Source organism: Castor canadensis, chromosome 6 (assembly GCF_047511655.1).
Source record: "Castor canadensis chromosome 6, mCasCan1.hap1v2, whole genome shotgun sequence".
Classification (NCBI taxonomy): Eukaryota; Metazoa; Chordata; class Mammalia; order Rodentia; family Castoridae; genus Castor; species Castor canadensis.
Genome location: NC_133391.1, coordinates 70,408,404 through 70,431,921, shown reverse-complemented (window position 1 = coordinate 70,431,921; position 23,518 = coordinate 70,408,404). Strand labels below are relative to the sequence as shown.

At 44.3% G+C, this 23,518-nt stretch overlaps 1 protein-coding gene across 4 annotated transcripts in view; it reads right to left on the bottom strand.

Moving 5' to 3' along the window:
* Sh3tc2 (SH3 domain and tetratricopeptide repeats 2) overlaps nucleotides 1-9,267 on the bottom strand; it is a 64,467-nt gene extending 55,200 nt beyond the window's left edge. For 3 of the 4 annotated variants that reach the window (XM_074076691.1, XM_074076693.1, XM_074076692.1), the window contains exons 1-2: nucleotides 9,069-9,267; nucleotides 2-100 (exon numbers count right to left, since the gene is read on the bottom strand). In XM_074076691.1, coding sequence (XP_073932792.1) covers nucleotides 2-100; nucleotides 9,069-9,267 — 298 coding nt within the window. The remainder of the gene's footprint in view (nucleotide 1; nucleotides 101-9,068) is intronic. The other variant, XM_074076690.1, reaches the window with a different exon arrangement.
* Nucleotides 9,268-23,518: the final 14,251 nt, after the last annotated feature.

Genomic DNA, 23,518 nt, shown 5'->3' with positions numbered 1-23,518 from the left:
CCTGCAGTCGTATTCTGTGGCAGGAAGCATTTTTCCTTGTATTCAGATGAGGATTTGCACTCACTTGATACGGTTGGATCCTTGGAAGGCCCTCCTTTACCTAGTGAAGACAAAATGGAAGACCATTTGTAAAAATGTAAGGAAGTCATAAACACAGTCTGCAAATTTTTATCAAGTGCCAAGTTTTTCCAGGTTTTAGTGGTGTGGAAGATTTTTCAATGTTATCACCATTGCCTTATAATTATTTTGTAACCAACTGTTATCAAAGAACTGCCATACATGCTATCTCAATCCTGTAGCAGACTGGGTGTCCCTATTTTTTTAAAGCAAATTCCCACCCATAGGTCAAACCAAGTTCCATGGCTTAGTACATCAAAGATGTCCAAAATAGTGAAACCAACACAGACATTATCAACTTGACTACTACAAGGTTTAAGCCAATGAATGTGTGGATAATGAGAAGGTTGGAGTAGAATAAGGGAGAATGATATCACTAGAGAGATGTCTGGGGCTGGTTGTACTGGCCCTGATGTGTGATTGTCCCCAGATCATCCTATCTGCCCACTAAATAGGGTCCTATTTCAGATGTCTTTCCTCACAGCTCTCCATAAATTTGCAGTCTTCAGCTGTAGAAATGGATGAAAAAGAAAAGAAAAAAAGATCAGGACACAGGCTGGAGGTCAAAGAGAATGGTATTTTAATGACAGAAAATTGAAAGAGACCATGCAGCTATAAAGAACAGGCAGCAGATACAAAAGAACAAGAGAGTTTCACCAGGATTGCTACAGAATGGAGGCCTGCTTCATGGTAGCCCTAAAATACAAGGATACTCAAGCCCTTAACACTTAATTTTGGTTGCTGGAGTCTGTCCTTTTGACCATGAAACAGATCAAGGACTATGCCATGGAGTCAGAATACCATAGACATAAAATGGTTCTGGGAAGAAAGTTTAGGAATCGGCTTAACCACTATTTATGAATCACTCATTTAATCCTCCCAGTTTCCTGTAAGATAGTGGGTTAGAGACCAACAGCTCCACCAGGTCTATCATTCTGGATCTCTTCTTCTAATGACAGCCCAAAAGTACAGGGGAACAGAGCAGTCACACTCATTGCTGGTTGATGTTGAACTTCAGATCCCATTCTTCGGCCAAGAGCCATCGGCTCCCTTCTGTGCCTCTGCAGGAGCACTTTGACACCCAAGTGGGATTCCTCCTTTCTCCATAGTTGGAGGAGGTATCAGTGTCTGGGGTATGATGTACAAGGAGAATGAAATGAATTTCAGCTTGGACAGGCAAGAGGAGGGGCCCATCAGCTCACAGCTCTTCATCCAGAAAATCTTGTTAGCTGTTCAGTGCTGGAAGCTAAGCAGCTTAGCTGGAAAGCTGGCAGTAATGAGCTACAGTTAAACAGGATTATTTTGTAGTTCTGCCCCAGGAAACAGAAGCAACTGAAGCAAAAAGGCGCTGGCTTGGGAATCATGAGAGATGAGAAAGATCACATCTTTCCCTAGATGTTCCCACACACTAGGTAAATGGCCTTGGGTCAGACACTTGACCTGTCCACCTTTGAACCTTTAATTTCTCTATTTATCAGTGAAGGGTTGGCTCAAATTAGTACTTCAGAACCTGACTGTCTATTTGAATAGTCCAAATTGCTTTTTATAAAATACCAGTGCCTTGGCTTCTGCTCCAGAGGTTCTGACTTTTGTGGTTTGTGAGTGCAGCCATAGGCTGTCTTTTTTATTATTATTGTTATTATTATTATTATTATTATTATTATTCCCTTTCGGGAATTAAAATTTTGAGGCAGTGTTGATAACCATGGGAGTAGATTAGTGCTTCTCAGACTTCACTGTGCATAAGAATCACCTGGGATATGATAAAATGCAGATTCTGCCACAGGAGTTGAAAGCTGAAGTTCTGCAGTTCTAATGGATTCCAGGGTGGTGTCAGGCCACTGGTTCCAGGACCACAATCAGAGTGGCTGCCTACTCCCCTGCCCTAGGACAAAGTTTAACCATAGGCTACAAAAAATCCCCAAGTATCTTTTTTTTCATTTCCTGAGTGAATTAGTTTGAATCACTTAACATCATTTAGAAATCAGAATATTTTACACAACCCAGACACTTGGGTTTGTTTTGAAACCTGGGCGATCTGTATCCCAGGATTCTCATTCTCATGCAATCATTTGGGTGAGTCCCTCCAGAGGGCATTTGCTGTCCAGCCACCATGGACCCCACCTTTCCAGTTGCTCATTGACTTCTGGCCCTGGCAAGTTTGAGACTGTGTCCTTAGTGAACTCCACAGAAGAGACAATGGCCTAACAATGAGAACTAGTGAAGAGAGGACACCTTCCAGAAAGAAAATCCAGCATGGTGACTCCAGTATGGGGCAGAGGGTACACAGCTTTTAAAGGGTGTATGAGGTTCTGAACAGAAGAATCACAGCTTTGCAAAACGTGAGTTGTGGATTGATTGCATCAGAATTACTTAGGTACTCATTTTTGTTTGTTTGTATGCTTTTCTGTTTGTTTTACCTGCTACACTGGCAGCAATCTCATATAGCCTGTTTTAATTGTTTCTTTTTTTTTAATTATTATTTACTGGGGGTACTTTGTGACATTTATAAAAATTCACCCCCTCCATTATTCTCCTTTATCCCCTTTCCCCCTTAGATACTCAGTTATTAAGATGTCTGGGTAGAGTGCATGCCTAATGTGTGGGAGGCCCTGGGTTCAATCCCCAGCACCAGAAAAAGTAAAACATTAAAAAGACATCTGTATAAAATGAACCTGTAGAAAATACAAATGGCTATCTGTATGACTCGAAGTTGCCAGAGACTTTCTAAGCATTATGGGAACATTCTATTATCAATAAAAATAATAAATAAATTGTAACGCATTAAATTTGGGGATTTCCTGTTAATCATTAAGACAGTGATAAGGAAGTGGCAGAGTAGGAGAAAATATTGACAATATGTATAGTCATTTAAAGCCTTGAACAAAAGGTACAAAAAGTATAAGGCTACATAGTTTTAAGAACTAGGTGGGCAACACACTAGAAAAAGGCACAAAAGGGATAACTATGTATTTCATCAAAGATAATATCCAAACAGCCAAGAAAGATGAAAATTTGCTCAATTTCATCATTGAAATAAAAAATAGAGCCACAACAAAACACAGCCCAGCTGAAATGAAAAAGACAGATAAAGATAAATATTTAAATATTCAGAACAGCACTATTCATAGCCTTAGCAACAACTCAAAAGTCATCCGCACTAGGATGGTTAAGTAAGTGATTTTATACATGTATATGTATATATACATACATGTGTATATGTATGTGTGTATATATATCCAATACGTCAATGAGAATGAATTAATGGGAATATTTGCCTTGTGAAAATTCATGCTACTCCATAATTTCTTGCACAATTCTATATGAGCAATAAATTTTAATAAAAAGTTGAATTTTGAACTATCCCTGGAGCCCTTCTCTACCTACTCTACCTGGAAAAATGTAGAGGGAGAGTCTAGAAACAGGCATTTTTAATTAACACTTTGACTATTTCTGAAGTCCTCTGGAGTATGAGGCCTAAGCATCCATGAAGCAGAGGATGCTCCTTGAGAAACAACTAGGAAGTTGGAAAAGTAAAAAGTGAGTTCTATAAGAGGAAGAAGAGGTAATAGTGGCACCAGGATTTACAGTGTCTGGAGCTTTTTTATACCTAGAGTTGTATTTCAACATGAAAGAAAGATTTGAGCAAGGCCTTGAAAAAGAAACGGAGACAGTTCAAGGCAATAAAAAAAACTAATATGTAGAATGGAGTACCTTAGGAAAAACATATATTTTAATGACAGAAAGAAAAAACAAAAGGCTTATATTACTAAATCATTTTCTATAGTTTTGTTTACTTCCCAAAAACTCTGTGAAAGACATGCATTTGTTTACCAACACTGAATGCAGAAAAAGAGTGGCTAAGAACAAGTGGCAAGGAGACAGTCCTGGACTCAAACCTCAGCTTCATCATTAGCCATGTGACCTATATGCACATAGTCCAGGTGGTTCTTGTGGGTCCCCCCATAACTCAAGCATAAGCCAATCAGGTTATGCTGTTCCATAGCCACATGACCAAAGTTCAGCCAATGAAAATTAGTCATAGCACCCTCATCAACACTTTTAAGGAAGAGAAGATTTCTGTCTGTTACACTTGAAATTATGCTTATGACAGCCTGGAGCTATGCGGTGCCACCACAGGAAGAGAGCCTGAGGAGGTTGAGGCTAACCCTATACAGAGATTAGGGAAAGACAGCTTTTTGATAACATTTTTTGAATATCTTGATCCAGACATGTTTGAATTAAAATCAGTAAATTACTTTTGATGTAACCTAGTTTCATTTTATTATTATTGATCAGAAAAAGTTACTAACATTCATTTCCAAAAAAAAAATTTGAGCTTTATTTAGTAACTGCCAAACTGGTTTCCTTAGTGACTACAACAGTTTCTATTCCCACAAACAATATACAAAAGTTCCAGTTGCTCCACAGCCTTACCAACACTGGATATTACCTGTCTTTCTAATTTTAGCTATCCCAGTGGGCATGCAGTTTTATCTCACTGTTTCAATTTGTATTTCCGTAATAACACTTCATGTGGTTATTTCCTATCCATATTTTTTATGGAAATTTGTGTGTACAAGCATTTTGCAGCTAATTTTATTGGGTTATTTGCCTTCTCATTTTGAATTCTAAGAGTTCTTAAAATATGTGTGCTAGATACAGGTATCAGATATGTGTTTGTAAATATTATACTCCATTCTATTGCTTACTTTTTATTTTCTTGGCAGATTACATGGGTGGTAAGAAGGCGAGATTACCAGCAACGAGATCAACAGCATAGGTGGGAATGAGCTTTGCAAATCTGTGAGGTGGTAAAGGTCAGCCTGCACACGCTAAAAAGGTGGTTGGTCTTGGAAGTGAAATTGGTAAATATGGTACGGTCAGAATGAGGGCAGCACTTCATGGCACGCAGAGCTGTATAGGGAAGTAAGCAATGGGGAGCTATGAAAACTTCTTGAGCGTGGGAATGGCACATAAAGTGAACATTCTACTTGGAGTGGCATAGGAAGAACACGGAAAGGGAGGCACAAGAGGGGAAGAGGCCAGCTGAAAAACTGTTATGAAAATCCATGGGTGTGAGTGTGAAAATGTGGGTTGTGATTTTGGTGATGTAAATGATACTGTGTTTTAAAGTAAGAAAAAGAAAACATGCTGACATATCAAATATAAAAGATAAAGATGGGGAAGAAACAATAATTACAGAAAATGAATGTTGGAAGGGATTGAAAAGATCACTTGGCTCCACTCCTAACTTTACTGTTGAAACAGTAAAGCCCAGAGAGAAGTGATGATTTTACCAAGGTCACATGGCAAGTTAGCAAGAGTTGGAGGTCATCCAAATCATTGACTGCAGACCTTGCTATTTCTGCTACAGAGTCTGACCTCAAGGTCTCTGATTAGGAAAACACCTCACATACAGAAAGTTGCTAGAAATAATTCCCTCCCACTTTTCTTCTCTTGGCTTCTCTGCTCCAACCCAACCACCCCCACCCCAACTTAAAGAAGAAAATTACACAGCAAACATTTCCCTGCATGCTTCTTTCCTCCACGCACATATTTTCTTTTTCTTCTTTGACCCACCAAGCATACCATCAGCAGTTTTATGATGCAAACCCACATTCTCCTTGCTGGGACAAGTATCAAATTAGAACTACAGCTACATCTATCCATATGGATACATCTCAGATCATAATGTTGAAGGGGAAAAGCAAGTTGTATAATGCTATCACTTATTTAAATTTTAAAATCTGCAAAGCAATTCTTTGCATGATTGTGGATGTATGAATTTGTATTAGAGGACAAAATCCCTGAATTCATGAACGTGATTAACACTGGTGAGAGAGAGGAATGAGCTTGGAGAGAGTCATCCAAGGGACTTGAATTGTATCTGCCATGTTTTATTTCTTCAAAAAGTAAGAGACAGAAATAAAGAAGTTCTGATGTCGATATGGCATGAAGTAGAAATTTGTTGAAATAGAAGCCATGCTTATTATTTTAACATTCTGTATCAACGCTGTGTACAAAATACCTCACCCTTCCTTTAAAATTCTAAAGTGTTCCTTGCTTTGCTGTTGTCAGCAAACTTGATCTCCTATTATTATAGTGTTGATTCAAACTTACCAAAAAGGCTGAAAAGAAAGTTACAAACACTAGTGATCAGCGTAGGCAAATATTTCTCTCCAACAAGAATTTCTGTAAATTTCTTCACAAAAGTGTTGAAGCTAAGGGAGAAGTGCTAAAAGCTGTTAGATCAAGAAACTCTGACAGGACTTTTTTCTGTGATCTAAAGTGAGGACTTGAAGTTTACTAAACAATGGGAAAATATCAAAGGGTGGGGAGGAGTCAGAGGTGCTGGCAACTGACCAAGACCCACCCTCTCACCATGTGCAAGTGGGAGATTTCTGAGAGCAAATGAGAACCCCTTGGAGCACAGATGCCTCGGGCAGAGTCCACACAGGGCAATGCAGCAGGTCTGGGTGGTCCCAGCCAACAGTCATTATCATTCATTATGGCATCACCCCACAGCACACCAGTCGGGCAGGTGTCCAGGACTCCACACTATCAAGAGCTATCTCCTCTCCTGCCTCTTTATCCTGAGGACACACAGTTTCGTCCTCACTGTTAACTCCCACTTACAGACACAGCAGCAGAACCAGCCAAAGAAACATGAGCACAGACTCTGGCTCCAAAAAGACAGAAATTAGGAAGTAGGGGTGTGGGAGTGGTCTAAGTTAGCAAACTATAAAACAGCAATTACGGAGAGGTCATCAGAAGTCAGACCTTCTGCCAAGTCCACGAAATGGATTATCCAGTCTAATCCTCACGAGAGTTCTGTGTGATGGCACTCCCACTAGGTCCACTGCTACATGGCCAGGAAGCTAAGGTCTAAAGAATACAAGAGCTTTGCTGAAGATCACACAACTATTAGTTCCCCTCAGGTCGTGCGTCAGACCCTGTACCATTTCCCTGGATATGTAGAGGAAGCTAGAATAGAAATATTTATGTCAACTGACCTCAGACCTACAACATCTTTACCAACCTCCCTCAGGAAAGGGTCTGACATGTATGGAGAATAACATGGAGGAACGGCATGAAAAGCTTCAACAAAAATAAACCGTAGGCAGACTCCTAGTGAAAAAGTGAATCCAGAGGGTCAACCCAGTTACCAATGGCAAAAAAAACAAGTGAAAGAGTAAAATAATTGGATGACGGTATCTTAGAATTTTGAGGACAACTGCTTCAATGTTGATTTCTTTGTTTTGTGGAGAACTCTGTTCTGCATGAAACCTTTGTTAAACAGAGGCAGAAATGCTCTAGCTGAAATTGGGGTAAGGCATCAGGAGCAGAGTTCTCTGAGGCCCCTTCACTGGCAGTTTACAACCCCCAAATTCAGAGATGACCAAGTGAAGCCCCAAGAGACAAAGTGATATGCCAGAGTCTAGAAATGTAATTAACAAGGCCTGATGTTTATTGTGCCTAATTGGTGCTCGGCTGTTTTATGTGTTTCACATGTTAACTTAACCCCACCACAGTCCTATGAGGAATGCATAATTATTTCATTCACCTGCAAATGAGGAAACTAAAACACAGAGAAGTTAAAAAAAAATGACTCAAGGCAATTAAAAGAAGCAAGATCAAACCCAGACACTTTAGCCTCAAAGACCTGGTAATGGACCACGATGACACCTGCCTAAAGGGAATAAACAAAGTAAGATGAGAAGCTAGGTCCCTGACTTCCAGACCAGTGATCCTGCACTCCCCAGTGCTATGTCTGCTCCCATGGTGGACAAGGACAACAGGATTTGGGGGAGGGTCTAAAAAGTTGATAAATTCCAGAAACCTGGAGAAACAAAATATCATAGCCTTTTGTGACAACAGTGTTGTTTTGGGTTTGTTTGCTTCTTCTAGGTCCCAGGTGGACCACATCTGGGAGGTCCTCCTCAGTCTGTGCCAAGATGCCTGGGCCAGGACTTCCTGCTTCTTGTTCACTTTAAGGACTTTGAGTGACTTCTATGAGCCCAAGCCACAAGATCACAGCGGGAAGACATCTGTCAGAGAGTGAAAGCCCCTAGCTAGGGAGTGCTCCCCAAATGTGATCTCAGGAACCATGGCGCTACTACAAGAAGACACAGGACCTTAACAAGGATCAGGAATGAGTCCTTGGAGTAATCCCCCTCTATCTCCCAAATGAATCTTCCCTATCTACCCCCTCCCCCAAAGCCACCACTTAATCTGATAAATGCCCTGCAAGAGACCACAGGTCCCATCTTGGTTGTACTCTGAAAAAGAGCAGGGAGTTTGCATTAAGGTTTGCATGTCCTGTTTTGCCTAGGACTGTCCGGGTTTTAACACTGACTTTGTTCCCAGGAAATTCCTCAGTTCCAGGCAAACATGGATGACTGGTCACCCTATGTCCAGTCTCAGCTGACTTGACAGCTTCTTAGAGCTACAACTCTCCATGGCTACAACTTGACATGCCATAAACCACTGTAACAGGTAGGAGGCAGGAAACAGCCTGTTTTTCTTCAGTGGCAGCAGCCTGGACCAAAATAGAGTTGAGTGACTGAAGCCAAATTTATGACCACCCGTAGGCCACAGAGGAACTCACTGCTGGAACCTTCTTCCTGCCCTAGGGAATCTTGGGAAGAACGGAAGGAAGGGCTTAGTCACACACTAGGAGTGGCAGCCAAGAGCAGCCCTCGCTCCCCCCAGCAGAGCAAGCCTAAAGCCTCTTTCTCCAAGAAAAGCAGACTCTTTCCAGGCTTTACTCTCTTTTTACAAAGCCAGAATGGCAAATACTGAGCTAGGAAGCGAAGACGGGCAACCAGAAAACACACCATCTTCCTAACTCTGGAAGGGCAGCTTCCCCAACCCAGAAGCAACCTGAGCCTTTCCTGGACCAGCCAGCTTGGCCAAGCCATCAGGACAGAGCCCCCCAGAAAACTCACCTGGGTCCCAAGACAGACTCCGCTCCCTGGGGATGCAGAAGCAGCCACCCATGTGTGCACCATCCTCCCCAGGCCAAGGCCCCTGGGAACACCAGCCAGAAGAGCGTTGGGAGCCTCCCAGCTGTGTCCCTCCTCCCGCCTCCTCCCTGGCACAAGAGAGGGACCAAGGCCGCTCAATGCACAATGCAGTCTTTGACATCCTGCTGCAGCACGGAGGCCAGGGAGGGTGGGAGGGGCCACCCAGCCTGTAGACCTGATAGTTCTTTCACTGTCAGGCCTGGGCCTGAGAGCAGCTCCTCCCTGTCTCTCTACAGACTGCTTCGTGCCTATCAGGCTGTGGCACATTCCTCAAATTCTAGGATTGAGATACACAGTTTGGTTCTTGTGCAGGCAGCCAAGGCAGAGGAGGGCAGAGAGCATCCCAGGAATCAAGGCCATTGTTCTTGGTTGCTCCCTGACTGACTTGGCCCACAAAGGCTCCCTGTCAGTCCTTGGAAGGTGACCCCACCCCAACCCTCTCTGTAAACGCCTCCCTTGGCTATCGGACAAAACTGGAGCTGTAGGCACAGCATCTCACAGCACCAGTGAGCTATTCCCCTTGCTGGTGAACAATGGTGAATTCCCTAGCTCTGGCTCCCAAAGTCTTGGTAAGGAATTCAGGAAATCACCTGCTGTCACCCAGCACTTTACAGGTGAGGGACCAACTGGAGGACTGAATACCTTTAAGCCTATAGGTATGAATGAAAAACTGGTCCCACCAACCTAGTTTATTTTGTTTCAAATAGGCAGTAAAACAGAGAAATGCAGGTGACAGTGTGGCTGATTTTCAGGAAATCTCCCATGAGATCTCTCAAAGGAGATGGAGAAAACATGGCTGAATGACTACAAGGCTACACAGAGGCCTGACTAGTCTAACATCCAGGCTCAGTACTCCTCCTTACTTAATGTTCCTTTCACACTCCTAGCAAAGGTCCCCATGGGCACTCCAAAAAAGAAGGAGCTGTAGGTGAAGAGGAGGCAGGGTCCCCACAGGCTGTGCTGCAGCCTCTCTAGAAGTGGATGGCATTTTAAGGAGGCAGTAGTCTGGTCAAGTTTACATTCTGGGAGAAGCTCTGCGTGACAGAGTGAAGGATAGACTCACAGCTGGTCTCGCTGGAGTGTCCACAGCACATACCAGCCAGGCCCAGAGTGGGGTCTCAAGTGCATCTCTGAAGTCCAGCTGCAGTGCAGGTTCAGTGCTCACTTAGCCAGAGTCACAGTTAGGGGATGTTTATCATGAGCCAGGCACTCATTATAAGTTCCTTTATATAAGTCCCACCCCTGCCCCATAATTTAGGCAATACTTTTTTTTTTTTTTTTTTTGGTGAGGGATTGGGTGGAGAGGAACATATAACTTGCCTAAGACCCCACTGTCTTCATTAATGAATGTCAGACTGGGTGGCCTGATACAGAGACCCCTGGAGCCAGCTGAGCACTAGCTGAGGAGACGAGGGTCAGGGTGGTTTCTTGGACCACAATCCCCCATGGTGAGCGTTTTCTTTATGCGCATCTGTTTAAAGCATCTATTTCCCATGGCACAGAATGAGTCAGGTGTTTTCTCACACCCAAGATAGAAGGTAAGGGTTCTTTTAGAAAGTAGCCATGCAGAGACTGGGAGGTACATGAGAATCAGACGGTGAAGAGCTCCGTTTAACTTGCATATGCAAACAGACACTCACACTTAGCACTTCTCCTTCACTTGTCTGTACGCCACTCTTAGGTAGTGGCAGCAACAATCAGAAACTGTAAATGATGAAGATCAACTACTGAAGGATGCCCAGGCCAACTGTCACTGATGACACCCTGATGCAATTGGTTTGAGATGGCCAAGTTTTGGCCATTTTTGGTGAAGTCACTGCTTCCCTTGAGATGCAAGAAACTAGAGCTATTCTGTTTATGAGTAGCTCAGATTAATTTTTCAGGATAAAGAGATTTCCAGGCAGAGAAAGCAGCGGGAGCAAAGGGCCTGGGGTAGGAATTTGCTTGGCAAGTTAAAGGAAGCATGTGTGTGGCTGGAGTCTACTGAGGGAAGGAAGGGTTTAGAGATGAGGTCACAGAAAGCCACAGCAGGCTAAATGGTGACACTCTTGATGCTGGGCAGTGATGGTGAGCCACAGCTCTCATCAGCCATGGGATCCCAAGGATAAGCAACCAATATTGCTAACTTTGAATGTGCAATAGATTAGGTGCATTAAAGGCACTTTTGACCTGTATTTTCTTTCCTTCTTCATTTTATTTTTTTCAGTGTTGGGGAACAAACTCAGGGCTTTGCATGTGCTAGCCAAGGGCTCTACCTCTGAGTTACAACTCCAGCCAGGCTTACAATATTTTCATCTTACCATGGGTTTATGGAGATGTAGCTCCACCATAAGCAACTTCACAGCAACATCTATACTACTATTTGACCAAGCAGTTGGGCACCATAGCTTGAGCAAGTTGGCACATAAAATTAATCCTCACAAAATATGTACTGTTGTATTAAATGTATGAGAGAAAAAAATCCAATGAAGAGTACTTCTAAGTGTTTTTGTCTGAACAACTGGAATAATGAATCTGATATTTATCTGAGTGTTGAACTAGGAGAGGAAGCCATGTAGAACGAAACAAGAAATCCAGGTCTGCAGGTGAAGTTTCCCACCTTTCAAATGTTCACAAGCTAAGTCAGAAAAACCTTTCTTATAGTCCTGTGGCCAGGACTATAGAGTAGACACACACACCTGCAGACCAAATGTACCTCAAGAGCTATTGGTTTGCCACTTTGGATGTAAAGTTAGTTTTTTTCCTGGAAAAGTTACAATCTAATTGGGGTAATAATTACTTGTGTACTACAATAACTGAAAGATCCTTCTACTGGTTGAACAATGTCCTTACCCTGAAAAATATGCACATATATAGAAATATATGTCATTTTAAAAAATTTATTTGGAGGGGTAGAACTGGGGTTTGAACTCAGAGCTTCACACTTGCAAACAAAGCAGACACTCTACCAATTGAGTCATTTTCCTCTAGTTATTTTGGATATGGAGGTCTCACCCAGGCTGGTCTTGATCTGCAATCCTCCTGATCTCAGTCTCCCAAGTAGCCAGGATTACAGGCATGAGCACTAGCATATAGCTATTTGTTTCATTTTTGTTTTGAGACAAGGTCTCACTGTGTGGCCCAGGCTAGCCTTGAACTTGAAATTCTCCCACCTCAGTCTCTCAAGTGCCAGACTACAGGAGTCCACTACCATACCAGGCTTATATTGAAGTCTTAACCCCCTAGTACCTCAGAATGTGACTATTTTAGGACACCCAGTTTGTGGCACTTTTTTGCATGCCCTAGGAATGTAATACAGACCCTGTGAGATAACAATTTATCACTTAATCACATTGCTCAGTGAAAAAAAATATTTATCAAGCACCTGCTTACATCTAGGCATTGACCTACATCATGAGTACAGCAGTGAACAAAACACGCAAAAAATCTCTCCCTTGCCCAGCTTTCTTTCTGCTGAGAGGGGAAAGACAAAAAAACAAAATAAGTAAATTATGTAGTATGTCAGATGGTGGAATAGAGGGAGTGTGATTTTCAAAAAGGGAGAGGGAGAATCTGTCACTGAGAAGGTGATAGCTGAGCAAGGCCTGGAAGGACATGAAGAAGGCACCCATGGGCATCCAGGAGAAGACTGTGACAGGAAAAAGGAAGGGCCAGTGCAAAGGCCTGGAGGCAGGAGTGTGTCCAGCATATCAGAGGGCGTGCTGAGGAGAGTGGAACTTGTACACCGTGCATGTGAGGACAGAGCAGGATGCAGAGAGCACCTTTTAAGGAATACTTTGAGTATAAAGAAGGAGTTACTTCTTAATATATGGACAGGATAAAGATAAACTAGCAAATATGTCCCTGACAGAGGAATCTAACCATGGCCTAGTCAAGGCCATAGGTGAGAAGGGTCCAGAGAAGAGTAGATCCTGCAGCTCCTGCCTCTCATCTTCCCAAGGACTGGATGCACCTAGAAGTCAAAGGAGAAGAGAGAGTGCTGAGGAAGTCTTGGACCACAGATTGAGTGAAGAAGGGTAGAACGATGATTGTGATCATATAACTAGTGATCCCCCAGCACATGTAGCAGTGGGACAGAAGTCAGAGAAGGGACAGAAGTCAGAGAAGGGACAGAGCCTGGGTGTGGAGAGCTTGGGAGGACATGTCTGGGGCACTGGCTTTCACTGTAAGTGAAGTGGCAGCCATTGGTGATTTCTGAGTCACAAAGGGATAGGATGCTGATGATGGTTTGGAAGGACCCCTTGGGTACTGTGAGGAGAATAGACTGACTGGGGGTAGGGGAGAGACAGAGGCAAAGAGGGTCACTAGGAGGCGATTGCAGTTATGCCAGCAAGGGAACAGTGTGGCTGGGCCTGGGGAGTAGCAGTGGAGGAGAGGAGGAGTGCTGGGATCTTGGTTACTTTGCAGGTAGTAGAATTCTCTGATGCAGGAGGTGGAGGTGTGAAAGAAAGTCTGATATTTGGAAGGATGGAGTTGCCATGAACTGAAGGGGGTGAGATTTGTGATATGACAAGAAATATATCTTTGGTTTCTGCCTTGATTCCTGACTCAAAACAAAACCTTTGTGATTTCTGATAAGAAAGTCTGACTTAGAGCTCCCAAATCCCATCAAGTTTCCTGGGTGACGGGAGCATCTTTTGCTCTAAAAGGCATTCTTGATGGGCTCCTGAAATCCTCAGATTGGGTCCTGGTTGCCAGGAGAACCAACCATGTGATTAGAGGTTGAGATTTTCAGCCATGCCCTCTCTGAGGAGGAGAGAGGGATGGAAGATTGAGTTGATCACAGATGGCCAATGATTTAACCAACTACACCTATGTAATGAAGTCCCCATAGAACTCAGAAAGACTAAATTCAAAGAGGTTTCTGGTGGCTGAACACGCAGAGGTGGCAGGAAGGCAATGCACTCAGAGGACATGGAGGCACCACACACATTGCCCTATGCATCTCTCCCATCTGACTGATCATCGGTGTCCTTTGTAATATTCTTTATAACAAACGGATAAATACAAGTAAAGTGCTTCCCTGACTTCCGTGAGCCACTCTAGCAAATCAACAGCACCCGAGAAAGGACTGCTGGGAACCCCGGGATGCAGCTACCTGCTCAGAAGTATAGGCCATGGACCAACGTGTGTGACTGACACCTGAAGTGGGAGCAGCTGTGTGACACTGAGCCCTTAAAGTATGAGATCTGACAGCATCTCCAGGTAGACAGTGTCCACACTGAATTAAATTATAGGACACCTGGTTGGTGTCTATTAAGAATTGTTTGCCCCATTTCTGCTGGAGAAGATGAAAGAAACGATCATGAACCAAGAGAAATTTGCCAAACTACAGACATAAGTGCACCTTGGTGGAAAGGAACCGCTGACAGAAAGAAGGTGGTTCACAAACAGATGAAGCAGATGATAAAAACTTCAGCTCTCTTAAAGAGAGAGAGAAAGGTCAGGGGTAAACAATAGCTCTGGTATTGAAATGGTGAATATGTTTATCAACTAAGGAGCTGTGATCCACTTTAACAAACCTAAAGTTCAGGCATCTCTGGCAGCAAACACTTTCGCCATGACCAGCTATGCTGAGACAAAGCAGCGGACAAAAAAGGCTTCCTGGTTCTCAAACTAGTGCGGTGCAGACATCCTGGCAAGTGAAGGGAGCCTGGCTGACCCTCTGCTCACACAGCTGTGGACAGAGAAGCATCATTTGCTACTGGAGAGAAGAAGGATGAAGTTCCAGATCCTGTGGGGAATTTTGATAAGGCTTCTGAGATGAAGCAAACTAAATAGGTCAACTTCTGAAGAAGACAAAACTTGAAGAAGTTACAGGAGCTGCTATTTTATATTCTGCCTGCTTTTTAAGATTCTTCTGTTGATGCATCTGATAAAATCTAGGTCTCTAGTGTTTTTATGCATGCTGCAGCTCATTTCAGTGTTTGCTTATATATAATTCATTCTTTGCAGCTAATTAAGCTAAAGAAACCTGGGAATAAAATTTGAAACAAAGGTTAGTAAAATTGTTTGCCTAGTTTAAAAAACAAAATAAAAGAATTGCTTGGTGCATGGGGAAATCCACACATGTTTTGTAACAAGACATAAAATATTGTATTGAGCTCAGCTATGCATGAGAGTAGAAAAAAGTTTGGGTTTTCCATATTTTCTCTACCATATGGGGTAGGGAAGGAGGCCTGAAGCAGGGACAGGCTTGACTGAGTGGGTGGGAGGGATTAGGCTGGGCACTGAGGAGTCTGCTATATTCTATATATGAAGAATCTGGACTGGGGTACAGAAGGAATGAGTCTGGCCTTCAGGGAAAGGCCTCCACTGGAAACAGGAGCTGAGAAGCATCAGTAACAGGGATATGCTGGAGACAGTGCAGGTAGGTACTTCTCAAAGGGAAAACAAGGAGAACTTCATGGAGGAGGAGGCATGTGGGTGAGACTTCTTGAAGGATAGAAATTTGTCAGACATAGAAGATGGGAAGAGAAGTCCATATTGAGGTAATGCCATTAGCGACCATGCTAGGGTTGGCACTAGGGCTGATGTAGGGAAATATCTTCCAGTTGGAAGGAGCTGTAGGGCTGACTTTGGAGGGAGCTCGTGGCCAAAGAGTGACCAGAAGAGAAGCCTCTTAACTTCTAGCTCACTTATGCATGAGTCTATTTACCACTCTACTGTGTTTCTCATGAGCATTAATGATAGCAGTAAATGCTTACTGAGTTGTTATGATGTGCTCGTGTGAGAAGCCCATGTTTCATTTTCACTCCACCTATGTAGAGCTGGGGACACCAAGAGTCAGAGATTTGCCTAGCCCACTTGGCCAACAGGGCAGAGCAGAGTCAGGATTGGAACCTAGGCATATGGCACCAGGGCCTTTGTCCTCACCACTCTGCTTAACTGCTCTGTCAAAAACACCCACCCAGGCATCTGTGGAGTGCAGACCAGTAGCAATGCATATTACTGTGCCAAGGGTCAGGTGCAGCCAAGCACCTGTGGAGAGGTGACCCTCACAGGGTCAGCTAAGGAACCAGCAACAGCAGTTCTAGGAGAGAGGGCAGGCTACTGACCAGGACAGAGGTCACTGAGATGTTGGCTCTGGCCTCATAGCAAGCTGGGTTCAAGGACAGACAACCAAAACCTCCCCTGCAAGGTTAGCATTGAACGTTGCCCTATCAACAAACTCCTAGGATGAGAATCTCAAGACAAAGCTGTGTCACATGATCTGCGTTTCCTTGGAATGTCTGTAGCAAATCTTACATTGGAACTCAAATCCACACAACGCTAATGCTGTTTAGTTCATCCCTTAAAACTACCTTCCCTAGTGAGCGGACACACACTCACAAAGTTCATGACACAAGCCCAGGACCAACACTGCCTACCACTCCCATGCAGAGGAGATCAGCTTGGCTTATCTTCCAGAGAAATATAGGCTCAGACATCTGACCCAGCAAGTGGAACAGGAAGGAGGAGCCTGACAGCCTAAATCCACCTAGGTGTTTCTAGAGAGACATTAGCACCTGGACGCCACTGACTGTGGGAGGAGGCTGACAGTGACATCCTGGAATCAGTTTGAGATGGAAGGAGAATGAATGCCCATCAATGTGGGGATGATTGTTCAGCAGTGAAAAATAAGTCAGTGTCTACAGAGTCAAGGAAGACATATTGTTATTCAGCCCATACAGGAACTTGCAGTGCAATGTGCACAGTGACTCTACTTATGTAAAAATACACTCAACACATAAACAGTCATAGGTGCGTGTGTGCCTGTGAGGACGGATTTGCTTATCCCATCTACACACGTGCCCTGAGTGCCTCCCGGTGCTGGTGAGGGGAGCAGGTGACATCCCTGTTCTCACAACTGGGCAAGGTTCAGGGGTGAGAATGGGCAAAGAGGAAAAGCAACACTATCTCGTATTATTTTGTGATTGCCTGTGTTATTGGAAGCATTTCAACTAGAATGTTTTCTGAAGGTCTGATTATAAATGCAACAATATGTGAAAGAAGAGGAGAAGGTGAAGAAGAGAAAGAAGGAAATTCACGTATGAGTGTGGTGTGTCAGACAGGCTCATGGAAGAGACTCCTGGGTATCTTCTAGGCTATTGCATTTCCAACCTGCCCTGGGGGAGAGGGTCCCTCCACCAAGCACCACAGATAGATGACACCAGTTTCCAATGCCAAACCCAGTGTCCACAGCATCTTGGAAGGAAGAAAAATCCCAATAAGAAACATCCCTTGTAGCAGGCATTTTCCAGTAAGTGATGACTTCTCCACTTCCATGGTGTCTTGCTGGCTTCAGAGAGCCCTGACTGTAGCTGGGTACAGCTCCCTGGAAGAGGAAATGTTTGAGGAACATCTTCTGGAGCAGATGCCATGAAAGCAGTCACACTGTCACCCATGAATGAGGCCACCCTCCAGATAGGACTTTTATACTCTCTTCCAAAGATCCATATGTAAAGGCTTGGTCCCAGGGTGGCAGTACTAACAGGATGTTAGTCTTAATGGGGCTCCTTAAGTATTTGGGGGTAAGCCCTCCAAGGGAATTGTGGGACCTCACCTGCTCCCTTCTTTCTGCTTCCTGGCTCAAGATTTTGCTCATTCCACCAAGTGCTCTCACCATTGACATCCCACATGCTCACTAGAGGAAGTCATGTGATCTTGTGAGTGATCAGTTTCAACCTTTAAACTGTGAATCAGATAAACCTCTCTTTGCTTCATAAGCAGATTGTCTCAGGCATTTTGTTATGTAAAACAAAACTGACTGTTATAACCTGCAATCTGTTCAGAAATCCCCCCTTTGTTGGATCATGGGTGACAGAAGAGCCAGCCTCTTCTCTTCCTAAAGATGCCCAACCTCTTTCTCATCCAGTCCACCCCAAGCCAAACAGTGCACAGAAGGGCACCTGCTCCCAGTACTACCCAGTCCTTGTCCTTATTTTCTCTGGGCAGAAGAATCAACAAAATAAACTTTTGGCCAACATGGTAACAGAAATCTTATCACCACTTGGATGTGATTTTAATTTCCAGTGGTCAATTGGAGCATTCAAATTGTGGTCAGACGACCTGAGCTTAAATCCTGGCTGACAATTTCAAGTTATACACTCTGGAATATTTGTCTGTGTGTAAATAACAATAATCATAATTACATGGGAATAATTTTAAAAGTTTTCCTTCACAAGTAGTTGTAGAGATTCCCAAAAGTGTTTATATGTGCCTGGAGTTTTGCTTGTGCTATCTGTGCAATCATTGCTGTTCTTACCTTAAGTGTGTCCTGCCATCATTTGGAGATCACAGAACAATGAAGACAAAGGCATCATTTGATGAGCAGAATGATAAGACAAAATCTTGATTCCAGCCCAAAATCTTTCATGGCAATACGTCCACATAAATCCAGATCCTCCTGGGCAAGAGGTCATCGGAAAGATTGAAAGGCAGCCCCCGGGGAACCCCAGCTGTACACCCTTTCTTTCTCCATCTTTAACAGACTCAACTTTTCCTAGCTGTTTACTTAAGAAAGAAAATAAAGTTCCACCTTCAACTATTTTCATCTTTGTGATATTCAACTCCGTGATCTAATAAATCTGTTTACCACAAAGGGCGACTGTGTGTGAGTGAGTGTGTGTGTGTGTGTGTGTGTGTGTGTGTGTGTGTGTGTTTTCTACATGTTTTCATTGATTAATCTCAGAAGGTGACCTTGGGAAAACCAAACATTCCTCCCATAATGCTATCCTTCTTTCTTGTGTGACATAGCTATAAGTCCCCACACCCACCATTCATGTCTCACTTCTTTGAAGGAGAATGGTGGAGGAGGTGAATTCATATATGATATATTTGATACATCCTGAGAACCTGTGTAAATGCCACGATGTACCCCCACCCATCACAACAATAAAGGGAAAAAAGTCTCACTTCTTTGAAGACTTTGTGGATGTGTCTCTGAAAGCAGAACACTCAGATGTGCATCCAGTCATCACAGTGTGCTGTGTTCAGCACATAGCTCAGAGACTCCATCCCCTTCTTCTTTCTACTTACTATACTCTTATTAATGCATCTCAAGTTTATGTCAGCCTACTGAGTCAGGCAGTAGCTCATTGCCTTCGAGAGATTTATTAAAATTCAGTCACTACAATGGGTCACCTTGGAGTCAGGCTGGATGGGGATGCCCAGGGAGTAGAAAGGAACACAAGAACAAGGACAGAGCATGACACGAGGACAGGGGAAGACTGGGCAGCAGACTCAGGAGTGTGAGGGCAGCACAGGTGGCAGGTGCAGAAGGCAATGTTGGGATCGTGCTTACAGAGGTAGGGGGCAGGAAGGAGCCCTTGACTCTGCAGAGGGCAGGGGAAAGCGCCCTCCTGCAGGAAAGCCAAGTGCAAAGGCTGCCAACAGTATCTGTTCAGAATGTTGTTATTACAGTAGTGCTGTAGTTTGAATAGGGATTGAATGTCCCTCTCCCCAGGACTTCCTGTGCCAAAATTTAATCCCCACTGTGAGGTGTGAAAAGGCCAAAAACTTAATTGACTATGGAGTCAATGAAAGGTGGAAACTTTAGGAGGTGATGAGGGTTAGCTGATGTCATTAGGGTGGAAGCTCTATAATTGAATCCTGCTGTTTTTTTAAGGACAGAGGCCAAGAAGACACATGGGTACACATATGCTCCCTTTCTCTTGCCATGTGATGCCCTGACTCACCTAGGGCTCCTCCAGTAAGAAGGCCATCACTCATGTGGCCCCTCAACTTTGCACCTCCTGAGCTGTAAGCCAAAATAATCCTCTTTTCCTCGCAAAGTAGCCTGCCCTGAGCACTTCAATACAGTAAGGAAAAATGGACTAATACGAGTAGTACCATGTGCATGAAAGTGGAGACTGAATAAGAGTGAGTCCCCTTTCAGACCACTTCACCCCTAGGCAGAGATCAGTGCTTTCTGCAAAGCCCCTCTCTGCAGTGTCTTCCAGCCTTCATCTCTGCATTCTAGGCATGTGTGCATGGAATCCTATTTCTCTAAGAAGTATTATACACATATTATGGACATATTCCCAATGGGATCATATGATATAGATATAGATTTGCTCACTGCTTCACACTTGGCACCAGAATTACCCCACAATTCTCCAGAATTGTGAGAAAAGCAACTGTAACCTTGTCTGTTTTACTTGACCTATGGCCAAGTCCTTGAAGGGAGAAAGAGATCTCTATGGGGAGAGAAACCTGACTGAGGGCAGCCCCGGTGGCAGCCTGTGAGGAGTGAGGCAGCCTGAATGAAGGAGTGGATTAGGCCCAGGAATGTTCCATCTGTCCCCAGATCAAGGCAGAAAAGATGCGTCCCAGTGGTTTTGGCATGGGGATTTCCAACATCTAGAAATATTTCCTTCCTTTTAGGTGAAAGTTGCTTATTCCCTTTCCTGGAATCTAATGATGTTCACAACAAATTTCTAAACAAAGAGATCCTCTACCCATGGTTCTCAATGCCACTCCCTTGAGCAGAAGGAGCCAAGATTCTACCCGATCACCTTTCTCAGATGAGGTCCACAGAGCAGTTCACCCTTGGCTTCCTTTTCACCTTCCCAGTGGACACCCACTGCTGTGGACATCCTTGTGCATGTAATATTTTACTTTTATTGACCATCGTCTTCATGTCCTCATAATTATGCAGGGGAAAAATTATCTTCCCAATAGAATTTATTAGCATTTTCCACATGGTCAAGGTTCAATGGTCTCTTCCAAGAGCTGAATATCATCATCCAACTGGATGAATCAAAGAGAATCCTAGACCAAGAATGGTGAGGGGCCCATATGCAAGTCCTGAGGCTGTCCCTTTGGAGCTGGGAGGCTGAGCAGCTGTCCAAATATAAGGTTCATAGCTACAGAATGGGAGAATAACCTGCCCCATGTGACTGGCAGATGGCTGTGAGGACACTGAAAATATTCCAGGAAGTGTTTTGTTAATTGTGAGGTGCTGAGAGCACTAGATACATTTCATTAAACTGAGTTCACAGAACTAGAAATGTTTGGTCATTGTATTAGTCAGTTTTTCATGGCTATGACAAAATACCTGACATAACAGCATAAAAGGAGAAAAGATTTATTTTGCCTCACGACTTCAGAGGTTTCAGTTCATGGTCAGCTGGCTCCATTTTTTCTGGGGCTGTAATAATGAATGAGGCAGAATAGTGACAGAAGAGAGCCTCAGGGCAAAGTTACTCACCTCATGGTAGACAGGAGGCAGAAAGACCCAGAGGGAAGGGAACAGAAACAAGATACCCTTCAAAAGCACACCCCCAGTGACCTACTTCCTTCAACCAGGTTACCTACTAACATTTCCAACGATGCCATCAAATTATTAAGCCATTAATGGATTAATCCTTTGATAAAGTCAGAGTCCTCATGATCCAATCACTTCCCCAAAGCTCCATCTCTGAACACTGCTGCATTAGGATCCAAGCTTTCAACGCATGAGCCTCTTGGAGAGAAGGCCTCATATCCAAACAGTAACCATGATAGAGAAGAAAGTACATCTCAGCCTGGAATAAAGGGGCAGGATTCAAGACCTTATCTCCTTCGCATATGAATTGATGGAGTGTTCACACTCTCCCAAGTCTGTGAAATAAAGATGCAAGTTTACGTTCTTATTGCATTTGCAAGGTAAGGACTAGAAATCAAGAAGGGAAGCATCTAGAAGCCTGAGTACTTCTCTTGGAGAAGATGGAAAGAGAGAGCCTGGCCAGTTTCATTTACCATTACTGTAATTCGCCCAGAGGAAGGACAATGCCTTGAAACCCCACATTCTCAGGCGGAGCAATGCCTAGTGATGGGAACGAACTGTGGAAAGGCCTAGCAGGTCTGCGTGAGTAGAAAGAGAGATGATGGGCTTATCAGTCAAACAGGGCAGACGTGAGTAAGTGATGACCATGATAGCTAATATACACTGGGGGGCTACTGCAATAAGTGCTTTAATGGATTTACTCAATACAGACAAAATCTCTTATGTCATGGGCCTAACATTCTAGTAGAGGATAGAGAAAATAAACAACAAATTGGCCACAACAGTAGGAGGATAGGGTAGAATAATTTTTTTTAATAGGAAATATCAGGAACCCCCAGCATCTCATCCGCTGGTCTGGCCACCACATTCCACAGTTCAGGAAGTCGAGGCACAGACAGCAGAGACCTGCTCAAGACTGGACTGCACCCAGCTGTCAGCACATGGGCTGGGGTGGGAACCAGCTTCCTGCAGAGCCAGTCTTTCCTTCTCAGCCCATCCCAACGATAAGTTCTCTCTCCATCACTCTCTAGACTTAGACCCAGGACCGGAGGAGGGGAAACGAGCGCTGAAGCACCACCTCGTTGGTCCCAGGGCACCAGGGTCCCCTCCACCCCCATCACTCCCAGGACCCTGGCAGCAGCCCGGCAGGGCGGGGCCTCGGGCACGCGCCGGCGCGTCCAGCAGGTGGCAGCAGCGAGCGGCCGCGCCCCCCGTGCTGCCAACCCCGAGCCCACATCATGGATGGCGAGCTCTCGTCTTTCGCCTTGCTCGCCCTGGCACCGCACACCCCAGCCGGCCCGCAGGATTCATGAGCCGCTCGCAGGGGCCGGGGCAGGGGCCTCTGGCTCCCGACGCTGGCCGAGAGGTGGGTCCCGGGGCGGGTCGCTGCTCCCCGAGGCCGGGCGGGGACGCGCTGCCCCCGCCCTGCCTCCCTGTGGTCCACACCCCCTTTGGGCTCCCGAGCCGCGGGGCTGGAGTAGTGCGGGGTGCGCGCGAGCAGGCGCTGCTAGCCCCGCTGCGCCCGGTGTTCGGTCCCCGGGCAGGGCACCCGGGCGCCCTGCGCTCCCGCCTCCCCCTCCTGCCTGCGCTCACCTGTCCCTGTTAGATTAGTCCACTTGCCTTCAAGGCCAGCGGCTCCAGCCCAGGGACTGGGGACAGCAGAGGGAGAGAGCGCACCTGAGGATACACAGCTGGCCCTGGACTACCTTTTCGCCCCCTGGAGAAGGGAAAATTTTAAAAGCAACCAGCTCAAAAAATGAAATAAAAAGCATTCAGGTTGGAAAGAAGAAGTTAAAGTGTCTATATTCTCAGGTAGAATAATATGTGTATAGAAAATCACAAGATAAGAAACTGTTAGAACTATTAAACAAGCTTAGCAAGGTTTCAGGATATAATAATTATGCAAAAATCGGGTGCATTCTATACAATAGCAATGAAGAATATGAAGTAAAATTAAGAAAATAATTCAGTTTACAATAACATCAAGAAGTAAAAATGTTTAGAAATAAATTTAACGCCAAATGCAAAACTTATGATCTGAACACTATAAAACATTGTTAAAAAGAAATTAAAGATAGGCTGGATACTGTGGCTTACACCTATAATCCTAGCTACTCAAGAA